General features: G+C 32.8%; 1 protein-coding gene and 1 long non-coding RNA gene across 4 annotated transcripts; both read right to left on the bottom strand.

Annotated features, from left to right (window-relative positions):
- Positions 1-293: 293 nt before the first annotated feature.
- Positions 294-3,222, bottom strand: LOC107937059 (pyruvate decarboxylase 2). Its single transcript, XM_016869867.2, has 6 exons — positions 2,359-3,222; positions 2,096-2,259; positions 1,255-1,905; positions 1,045-1,162; positions 718-906; positions 294-613 (listed from the first exon to the last, which is right to left on the bottom strand). The coding sequence occupies exons 1-6, from the start codon at positions 2,881-2,883 to the stop codon at positions 443-445; spliced, it is 1,818 nt and encodes a 605-aa protein (XP_016725356.1). The 5' UTR covers positions 2,884-3,222; the 3' UTR covers positions 294-442.
- A 3,055-nt stretch (positions 3,223-6,277) lies between these two features.
- LOC121206222 (uncharacterized) lies at positions 6,278-10,736 on the bottom strand. Of its 3 annotated transcripts, XR_005901244.1 has the most exons (4): positions 9,720-10,736; positions 6,729-8,827; positions 6,563-6,644; positions 6,278-6,488 (listed from the first exon to the last, which is right to left on the bottom strand). It is a non-coding gene; the product is annotated as an uncharacterized lncRNA (long non-coding RNA). The 3 variants fall into 3 exon arrangements; XR_005901242.1 differs by having other exon boundaries at positions 6,278-6,644; XR_005901243.1 differs by having other exon boundaries at positions 6,278-6,644; positions 6,729-7,442.
- Between the last annotated feature and the right edge of the window lie 778 nt (positions 10,737-11,514).

Here is an 11,514-nt window from a genome sequence, read left to right as displayed (position 1 = left end):
GTACCTGAGCGAAATATCATGATGCTACTTTTGATTGTTTTGGAACGCACATGAAATTCACGGAACCCACAACTTTCTAATCTTTCCCTATGATCCACATAAAGCTTTGAGGGGAAAAAAAATCATATGATCCCCTTGACACCATCAAATTCCAATGAATTCTCTTTCATACCTAAAAAGTATCTATCCGAAATTTTACATGGTACATTCTTGTATTTATCGCCTTTCCGTCTTTACCATACCGACTGGTTCTTCCGTCGCCCTCAAATTGTTAACAAAAGACAAAGACAAAGGAAACCAGAATATAGCTTTCATTACTGAAAATGAATTTACACCAAGATGAGCAAGCACTCTGTAAATTTTGCAAAATGTTGAAAACTACAGATTTTTAACTCTGCATTCAGAAACTCAAAAGCTTATAGCATAAAGCATACTGTAGAATTTACTGAGGATTTGGGGGTCGGCTATTGGCAGCAGAGACCCTAGACCCCCACTCCAACAGCTCTTTGCTAGTATCGTCCTTGTGAACTATCACTTCAATAAAGCATAAGCAGTCCTTCTTGGCTCCCGTTGCCGTCTCAATTGCTTCTATAAGCTCTTCCTCACAAAATACCTAAAACAATATCAAATTTTTAGTATTATATCAAACAATTTTATCAATGTCAGGAACTTGATTTGATTCTTTCAACCAATGTACTAAGTTTGAATTTGACTCACCTTGGCTGTCCAGCACTTGCCTTCACCATTATGAATTGCATCAACCAAGGCAGTGTAGTTCCAATTCTTGATCACATTGTATGGTCCATCATGAATCTCGACTTCAATGGTGTAGCCACCATTGTTTATGAGGAAGATTACGGTCTTCTGCCCACATCGCAGCATTGTGGACACATCTTGTGCGGTAACCTATTGAACCAATCACCACCAACGTTATGAAGATGTACCCAAAACAAGAACATTATGCACATGTGAATCAATTTTATAGTGCATTCGTTTTTCCACACAAAAATATCAAAATCTAGTGGCCAAAATGACATTACATACCTGGAAACTACCATCACCAATGCAAGCGATGACACGTTTCTCTGGAACAGCCTGTGCATATCCAAGAGTGGCACCAACTGACCACCCAATTGATCCATACTGCATTTGGAATTCATACCTGCGCAAAAGTTTTTGAGTTCAATGTCAAATTAAAAAACCCATCTTTGGAATTTAACTCATAACATAAAAAGCTCCTTCCCTAATACTCACCCACATCCTGGGGGCAACTTCAGCTTCTGGCAGTTAAACCAAGAATCCCCAGTTTCAGCAATCACGGCAGAGTCACTGGAAAGCATCTTCTGTATATGTTGGAACAAAACATTGACCCTCAAAGGCTCTTTAGGTGCTGCCTTCAAAGGTTGTCCCTCAGGAACAAAAATCCTATGGTAATTCTCATAAGCAGTATTATTCTGCTTAAGCCTCTTGGCAAGCTCTCTAAGGAAGTCTTTCATCAAAACACACCCAAATGCAGGCCCATTACCAATGACCACCCGATCAGGCTGCACAATAATCGCCTTCTCTTTCTTAAGAAGCAAAGAGTACCCAACAGAGCTATAATCATTGTAAATAGGTCCAGCGAATAAGTAAGCATCAGCAGATTCAACGATCTCAGCGCAAAATGCAGTACTAACAGCTCCCCAATATGTCCCAATGAAATGAGGATGATGTTCAGGGACAAGCCCTTTACCCGATGGCATCACCGCTACGGCGTAGCCACTAGCATCAGCCAACTCAACAAAAGCCTCGCATGCCTTGGCAACACGCAGCTTTGGTCCACCGACTAAAACGGGTTTGACCGCCTTGTTCAAGAACTCTGCAGCTGCCTCCACCGCCGCCTCTAATCCAATCTTATTACTTAATCTACACCCATTACGGAAAAAAAGAATTACTTGGCGTGAAAATTAATCGCTGAACAATCTTGAAGTTGAACAGAAAAGAGGAAAAATAGATTACTTTGGAGAGAGTGAAAATGGGAAAAAAATTACTTGGCGTGCAAATTAATCACTGAACAATCTTGAACGTGAACAGAAAAGAGGAAAAGAAAATTTACTTCGGAGAGAGTGAAAATGGAACAGGCTCGCGGGCAAAAGTGGGGTGAGGAATTGCAGGCAGGTTACAGCTGATGCTGATATAAACAGGCTTGCTTTCTTTCAGAGCAGTTGAAATAGCTGTGTCGATCATTTCATGAGCATCCTCCAAGTTATTCACCACGGCCTAGCAAAAACCAAAGATCCCATATTTATCATCTTCCTGATGAAACAAAAAATTACAACAATATTATTAAAAAAACTGGGGAAAAGGAGAGAATATAACCTGATAGCAAGTAACAGTCTGGAAGCATCTAAGTTCTTGACTAAAATCAGGCAAGCCAATAGTATGGTGAAGAATCCGGTTAGTTCCATAGTCATTGGAGTTGGGTCCACCCACAATGCAGATAAGAGGGAGATTCTCACTGTAAGCACCGGCGATGGCGTTCAAAACGCTGAGCCCACCAACGGTGAAAGTGACAACGCAAGCGCCAACGCCACGTGATCGAGCGTAACCATCAGCTGCGTACCCAGCGTTGAGTTCGTTACAGCAGCCGATGAGGTTAAGCCCTGGCTCGGCTATCAAATGGTCAAGCAAAGTCAAGTTGAAATCCCCGGGAACAGAGAAAACATCACTTATTCCGACCTGCACAAGCCGCCTAGCCAAGTGGCGGCCCAAAGTGGCTTCAGAGGAGTTGATGATGGTGGGGGAAACGGATCCTTGGATGGTAGAAACGGCACCGTTTGCCGGACAGCAAACGTCGTTGGAAGTAGGTTTGCAGCTGTCAAGTGATCCAATATTGGTATCCATTTCAGAGAAAAGAATACGAAATTTCGCGAAGAAAATTGTAGAGGGAAAAAAAGGAGTGGATTCTCTCTCTCTTTTCTAAGTTTCGAAGTAATCGAGAAATTGATGTGTATGATGAAGTGAAGTGCAAAAGAATGGGAGCGGATTTTAAAGGGAAGAAAGTGAGGGGAAAGAAATACGGGGGGCGGTTTTTTTGTTGAGAGATCGACCGGGGGTTTTGGTTTCTACTTTCTATGGATCGGATTTTCTATTCTATTTTATTACTGATTATTTTAACTTGATTCAGGCAAGGGGGATGTTTTATGGGAAACTAGATACTGTGATAAATGTGCTTGGGAGTCAAGAATGGTGTGAAATCACGCGCTAGATTCCTTTATTATTTCCCTACTGACACAAATTCGTTCTTTCTAGATCTAGGCTCTACCCTACTAACACAAATTCTTTCTTTCTAGATCTAGGCTCTACCTGCATCATCATTATCATTTTATGTATCTATATTTTTTATTTAATTACAAAATTAATTATAAAATTATTTTTAAGTCAAAAAAAACGCTTTTAAGATGAAAACAAAACTTTTTTAAGAGAAAAAGTGATTTTTGAACGCCAAAAATTGATAAAAAAAAAATTGAGTTTTTGTTGCAACCAAAATTCATTTCTAAATTTCAAAATGAACTTATAAGTTCATCCAGCCTGTGTGTGGTGATGTATTTGGCCTCCTTAATTGTTGTGAGTTAATTACCAAATCGTTCTAGCAACATCACAGCACTTTGTATATCAATTTTTCATTTGAAAATTGTTTATCAACATAAAAATGTTCATTAGAAAATTCATTTAATTGTGAATAAACTCGGAAATAATATCATTTTCATTCATTTCAAAAAAAAAAAATTGAACCTAGTTGTTAGAATTCGAAGTTTTTTAGCGCAAACAACAACCTTCCTTCATGTTGGTTTTGCAGTACTGTCCATACTTCTTTAGTTAATTCATATAGAGACAATTTTGAATTGTTACATATTAATTCCACTAAATATCGCAGTTAAATCCTTTCACCTATAAAAATGACGAAAGCCCTCGTATAAACCGTTCAATATGTATAAATTGACAAGCTAATCATTATGGGTGTTCAAATTATTAAACTATCTTTTTTTATAGATTCCATAACATCAAATTAAACTTAAGATCCCCTTCAAATATATTTAAATTTTGCTCTAATATTAATTGAAAAAACACTCCCCAAGTCCCCAAAATAACAAGTCCTAAACACCTCACAAAATATTCCTCAAGTTAAACAAATTAAACACTCCCCAAAATCTACCCAGCTTAGCATGTTCGACAACCTATTTATAGGCTCCATTTTATCTTCTTTTTTTTTTTTTGAAAGAAGATAAGTTAACTTTCAAAATTGAAACAAGCCAGAAAATTGAGACTTTATCTCCTCATTTTCGAAATCATAAGTTCCCTTAAAAATTTGATTACCTCGGTTCCTTAAAATCAACAAGATAGAGTCTAACAAATAGTCATTATCTAAATTTTATCTAGTTCCTTAAGAACAACTCACGTTTGATTCTTAATACAACATTTAAGCATTTAATCAATAACTTTAAACATTTACAAGCCCTTAGTGACAAAAAGGATCAATTAGGCCTTTCTGTTAATTAGACATTGTCATTGACCAGTTTAATCATTAATAAATGTTAATGTGATTGATAGAGACTGACACATAACATGCAATGTGCACGTTAGCATATATTTAAACTTGGATAACTATCTATTCATATCCATTCTAGATGCGGCTCTAGATATTATAAAAGTTATTAAAAAAATTTAAAAACTACAAATAAATATAAGAATTCTAAAAATTTTAAAAATTCATAAAGTCTTAAAATTTATTTTAAAAATTATTAAAAAAATATATATTCAAAATGAACTTTGACAAATGAATGTCTATGTTAATTCTAACTTGGACAACTAATTTATCTTGCTTTATTTCGAACGTGGTTTAAAATATAAAAAATATTAGTTTTGAAAAAAAATATTAAAAAAATAAATAAAAAAACTATTTTAAATTTTTCAAAAAAATATAAATATAATCAAAATATAATCAAAATTTGGCATTTATGTTAATATTCAATATTTTAATAATTTCCTCTAAGGTGCCATAAATTTTGGCTCAAAATATATCAAATAAAATTTAAGATTAGTCCTAATTATTTCTATATTTGTTAGTTAAAAATAATATCATAAAATAAAAATTTAAATATAATATTTTTATACTAAAAAGGAGTAAAAATTATTGCTAACTTACTTTCTAAATTTTTTGTCTTTTTTCTATGAAAGTATATATTTGAATTAATTTAAATTAAAAATAACAATTCCATTTAAAAAAATTTAACTTTTTGCTTTCAAAGTAATACTTTTTACATGCTACTTTTAAATATTTGAACTAATTTTTATAATTTTTTTAACTTTTTAAATTTTTTAATAATTATTTCAATAAGTTTTAATTCTTTGATCATTTTTATTAATTTGTATATCTTTTTAATAATTTTATAATATTCTGAGCCATATCTAAAATGAACTTGAACAATTATTTGTCTAGGTTCATTCTATGTATACGTATTTTGGTAATTTTTAAATTTTTTTAAATATATTATACATTATATGTTACATTAGCATACTTATCCACATAACATGCTACAAGTCAATTTCTATCAACCACATTAACATTTGTTAACAATCAAACTAATCTATAAGGACTCAATTATGTGCGCTCTTTACTAAAAATTTAATTATTTTTTTTATTTTTTTATAAAAAAACCCTTTTAAAGTCTGTTACCTTTAATTAATATAATAAAATTTTAAGGATATTAATATAATAATGTTAATTCTTCACAGGAATCAATCTTGAAATCTTGGGACGTGTAGAGTGAAGAGCTATGATGAAGCTGACAAACATTATAAAACTATAGTACCATGTTATTCTGCATTATGTACTCAGTGAATAGACGAGGCTGAAGGAAACAGCAAAGAGTCGACAAAATGAATCATGGGATATTTTTTTTTTAGAACCCAATATTTTATTATTCTGCATTATATTTCCACTTATAGGAAACGGGCGTCAAGTGGTTTTGGACTTTTGGACTCTATCCCTGGTTTTTGAACGCTTTAGCTGTCTATCCCACGCATCGCTTCCTCTATTTTGTTCTATTTATTAACGAATCTTATAATTTAGATTCTGTTTAGGCTCCAATTTCAGTTTTTCTTTCATATGTTAACAATACCGAGATCATTTTTTTTTTTGTGAATTTAGACACTTTATCGAAATTTTATGAATTTTTTGAATTTTTTTAGAGTAAGGAGAACAAAAACTCTAAGCTAAAATCGAGTATAGACATTTTAAAAATAATATTTTTACTATTCAAGATTGTGCGAACCTACTTGTAGCGTTGTTTGCAATCAAATTGTTGAAGAAATCGATCACCTTTATACCACTTAACAATCAAGAAATTCAACACCGAAGCGTTGATGCACCACACGGTTGAGTGTGCATGACTCCACTGCGAAATAACAACGGCAACGTCCGATGCAGAATATGGCATCCACACGAACTGCAAAATATTTAACATAGTTATACTACAGTGACCAAATACAGTTTTTATTGACATTTTTATAAAAACTCCACCTCCTCCCCAAAATATGCCTTGATTATTTGACAGTACACCCCAAGCTTTATAGACCTCCCTATAGCAGGGTATGTAAACCATCTGCCAACAAAGGAAAATTGTTAACAAATAAATGTGTGTAAAAAAATTTAATTGTTGGTTGGGTTATTATTGACATTTTCTTACCTATTTACAAGCAGTCACATTGGTGGTTAGTGACCCACTGATACCAAAAACGGCATCCTATACGGCGCTCATGATTGCAGCAGTATTAGACAACCACTTATTTCTTGCATATCGTGCTTTGTAGCCTGACATAGCTCACGATACAATGTTGCCAATACTGTTGACGCTCAATTGTACTCTCGAGCGATGCGTAAATCTGACAATAGGGGCAAGTACTTAATTTAGACTTTATTACTGTTCGCGTTCGGCATTAGTATACTCTACCAACTGCATAATAAATGCTCGAGCAGCGCAAATAAGCTCCAACTCCGTAGCATTGCTCAATACGTTTTTGAAATTTTGTTTTAACCAACCAAAATTCAAAACTAGTAAATTTATTCTTCCCATCATCTGACGATCGACCAAGCAAACTGTCGCACAAGGCCACAGGTTCGACCACTTTATTGAAACCAGTGATCGCATAACCATCCACTAATAGCTTGAGTTGTAGTGCGATGTCCTCAAGTGTGATGGTGCACTTACCACACAGTAAATGGAATGTGTGAGTCTCCGGCTGCCACCGCTCAATTAATGCGGATACTACGTCAAACCGCAACTCAAACATCTTAATTAAACCCACTAACCAAATCCTACCATTTCCAAGTATGGCATTATACGGTCGCCTAGATTGTAGCTCGGTGCATGGCTACGTGCCCTCAAAACGTGATACTCATCCTATCAATTAAAAAAAATTGATCAACTAAAAAATAATTCCGTGAATTTAGCATTTCCACTTCTCAATCGGATATAATTAATTTTTTTAACGTCTCATTTATCGTTCGTACCGTGTGATCGCCTAATCTAATACGTGAACTCATTCTAATTTTTGTCACATTTATTAATTAAAATATTGTTAAACATTATTTTAAAATAATAAATAATTTAATATAGCATATCAATTATATTAATAAACTCAAATAACCAAACATCAAATAAACCCAAATAACTTATAAAAATATGCTTATGCCTTAAATACAAAAAACCGATATAAGATACTTCAAAAACATTAATCAAACAAATTAATCATACCTTTAATACAAACTTAAACCTAATAAAACACAACAACAAAAAATAACATTTCCCTTAAATACGAAAATCTAATATAAGGTACCACAAAAACATTAATAAAACAAATTAATCATACATTTAATACAAACTTTTTTTGAACAATCTCATTATAGATTTTTATCATATATGCTATTTTTTATAATAATGCCTAAAACTACCTGTAGCCCCTCTCAACCAATAAATAGGACGATAACGCGCTTCAGCGTACTTAAACCCACGTTATCCTATGCCAATTGAGCTAATACTCAATCGGCACCTTTAATACAAACTTAAACCTAACAAAACACAACAAAATAAATACCCTTCCCCTTAAATACGAAAAAAACTGATATAAGATACCAGAAAAAACATTAATAAAACAAACTAATCATATATTTAATACAAACTTTTTTGAAAGCTAGATTCATTAATTCATTATCCACAAAATAGCAAAAATACGTCGTAGATGGTAAAGGATAAGCTCCATCAACACAACAAAGACTTTAGCCTCAGTATCAATATAATATTATGACACGTTGACAATTGACTTTGTCACAACTCAAGCACGACATATCTGAAGTGATTGCAAGCACTTAATACGATAATGAAATGAGCCCCGGATGGTCTAGAGCGGTGAGCAAAAATCGACAAAAGAATTGATCATTCACCAAACTAGAGAGAATGACAACAAAATCATCCATAAAATCACTTATAAAACTAAAATTACATGCATAAGCAAGACTAAAGAACGTGCTACAAGAGTGGACAAAAACTTCTAAAACTGAAGACTTATTAAACAATGAAAAAACAAACAAAAAACATATAAAATTTAATATAACACAAGTCCAAATCGACATGTGAAATTATTTATTATTCCGAAATATCAAACCAAAAATAAATTAAGAAGTTAATGAAAAGTTACCCGCTTTCTAAGAAAAACTACTAGTAACTGGTGGAGTTTTAACGAACAACATGCACCCACAACAAAGATATCTATAAAATAGATCTGCAAACTGGAAAGAGAGAGATGCGTGTAACGAATGAGTAGAAGAAAGAATGAAAGTTTGAAAAGTTTTTCTTAAAAAATCTAAATACCTTTATTAAAAACTTAAATCTAATAAAACACAATAAAAAAATATTTTAATACAAACTTAAATTTAATAAATAAAAACTCTTTTACATTTCAAAATACTTTCAACGTGGCTTAGCGGAGGACCAAAAAAATTTTTTTTAAAGGACTGATGCCTCACAAGCCCATAAAAAAAAATTTATTCATTTTTTTTCAATTTTCCACTAACAAGCAAATTTTTCCAGTCATTAATAACATTTTTTCATTTTTAAAATTTATTAATACATCAACTTTTTTCATTTAAATTTTCATACTTCTTATCATCTTTAAATATTATTTCTTCCTAGTTCAGTATTTGGGTCATTTTCGTAAATTTTTAACATTATAAGGTTAGTTTTCTAAAAAAGTGATGACTAATTACAACTTAATCTTTATTTATGAGAAAAAATTGTTTATTAATCATCTTTATTATAACATTCATTGTTGTTACTAATTAAAAGTAAATACATTTTTTTTACATCATATGTATAATTTGTTTAATTTTAATTGATAAAGAAAAAGGTTTCATAAAATAATTTTACTATTTATGAAGATTTGAATTTTTTTTACCTTGTACTTCATAATCTTTTTCTAATTTTCTACCAATTATTTTATGTCATTGTAAATAATAATAATAATAATAACTCTTCGTTAACGAGAGTTTTGATTTAATTTTGACGTTAAAGTTTAAGCTTTGATTTCTTGAATCTGGAGGAAGATTTTAAAAAATTATATAAACTAGTTATTATATATTCAGAACTAGTAATAGGGAAATAGAGAGGGTTTGAACTAGTTACCCATTTTCATAATATGAAACCAAACTGGATTTGAAAGGGTTAATAACGTTGCACTAATCGTCTTTTAATCGCTTGAGAACCTTGAAGCCCAACACCATACACAGCATTTGAGGGAGCAGCCGACGATTATTCCGGCGATAAAGCAAGTTTTGAACACCTCCACAACAAGATAACTTGCTTGGGAGGCCTGTTCACAAATACGAATGGTATCGCCGAAAGAATCGTCTGCACTGCTCCACCGCCGTTGCCGCCACGAGGACTGTAGAGGATTTCCGAGAAGAAAGAAGGGGATCTTGAGTTTGTGTCCTTTGAGAAGGAACAAACCATATTCTGTAATCCCTCCATTTTTTCTTAGCCCATAATACTGATGTTGAAATGCACAAAACCCTAAATCCTTAAAGTAGCTTTTTTCTGTGTTTTGTAAGTTAAAGATTTGATCATCGGAAGTTATGGGTTTAACTTCTTTTTGAGTTCATTTCGAGGAAGAAAGGTAAAAATAAAATAAAATCTTCATGATGAGTAACCCAAAATCTATGGTGGGTAAATTTTTCCTTAGAAGTAATGATAAATAAGAGTTTTCGACACAAAAGGGAAAGAAGCAGTGGACACGTGTCCAAGTAGGAAGGCCTATGGCCTTTGGATAGCAATAGAGAGGGTTTTTTTCCAAAATAGTACAAAAAAAAAGAAAAATACGAAAATAATATAGAGAAAATACTATTTACCAAAATGGTATCATGGGTGGTGCCGCCTATGTCAGAGGCGGCACCGGTGGGGCCTCTGGCAAAGGCGACACTGAAGGTGGAGGTGCCATAGGCGACACCAAGATTGCATACCTCCGTTTTATTTGTTTTCGTTTTTTCTGTTTGGGGACTATTTTAAGGTCCTCAAGTTCAACAGCAGCTCAGGTGAAGTAAGAAGCAAAGAGAAGAAGAGAAAAAAGAAAAAAAAAGAGAAGGAGAAGGAGAAGGAGAGGGGGGCACCGGTGAGGGAAAAAGAAGAAAGAAAAAGAGAAGCAGAGAATAGAGAGAAAGAAGGTAGAAGAAAGAGAAGAGAAAATAATAATAGGAAAAATGTTTTTTTTAACAATTTTTTTGTTTTTTTAATAGTTATTTTTTTTTAAATTTTTTGTCAAAAATGTTTTTTTTAACAATTTTTTTGTTTTTTTAATAGTTATTTTTTTTTTAATTTTTTGTCAGAGATGGTCATGCCTACATAGGCGGCACCACCCCAGTGTACCATTTTGGTACATAATATTTTTCTGATACTATTTTTGTGTTTTTTTTGGGTTTTATTCGGTAAAAAACCCCAATAGAGAAGGTAAAGAGCATTATTGACAAAAAATAAAAATATTTTAATTTGCAGGATTCTTCTCCTCTCGCCATACACCAAAAACTGTAGCCATGTTAGCATATTTCTTATAGATATGCTGTAAATGTCAAGTCTACGGATATTTTTCTGTTGGGAAATTGTTCTTTTGCATGACAACGACATCTGTATATGAATTAAATATCATCATGCAAGCCACTGTTCCTTTTTTGTCCGAATAAGATGCAAAAATCTAGTGTTTTGGAACACATACTTTTTTCATACAACCCATAGCTTTTCTAATATCATTCCCTATCATACATGTATCTTTTTAAGGGGGAAAATTTTTATGTGCTTCTAAACAAGAAAAGCCTCTTGACACCTTTACATGTTCGGATTAGCTTTAAAGAAAATCTTCCCCTATAACAAATTTCAATAGCCATACATCGCATACTTGTACCTATTGCCTTTCCGTCTTTATCATGCCAAA

This window comes from Gossypium hirsutum, chromosome A09, assembly GCF_007990345.1.
Source record: "Gossypium hirsutum isolate 1008001.06 chromosome A09, Gossypium_hirsutum_v2.1, whole genome shotgun sequence".
In the NCBI taxonomy this organism is placed as follows: Eukaryota; Viridiplantae; Streptophyta; class Magnoliopsida; order Malvales; family Malvaceae; genus Gossypium; species Gossypium hirsutum.
This window is presented reverse-complemented; position numbering and strand designations above follow the sequence as displayed.

What these genes read in the sequence shown, in the direction of transcription:
- LOC107937059 (XM_016869867.2), bottom strand. Translation starts at nt 2,883, where the DNA reads ATGGATACCAATATTGGATCACTTGACAGCTGCAAACCTACTTCCAAC. An exon ending in AAGTTGCCCCCAGGATGTGG is followed by an intron (nt 1,163 to 1,254) that starts GTGAGTATTAGG and finishes ACTTTTGCGCAG; the next exon opens with GTATGAATTCCAAATGCAGT. An exon ending in TTGGTGATGGTAGTTTCCAG is followed by an intron (nt 907 to 1,044) that starts GTATGTAATGTC and finishes TTGGTTCAATAG; the next exon opens with GTTACCGCACAAGATGTGTC.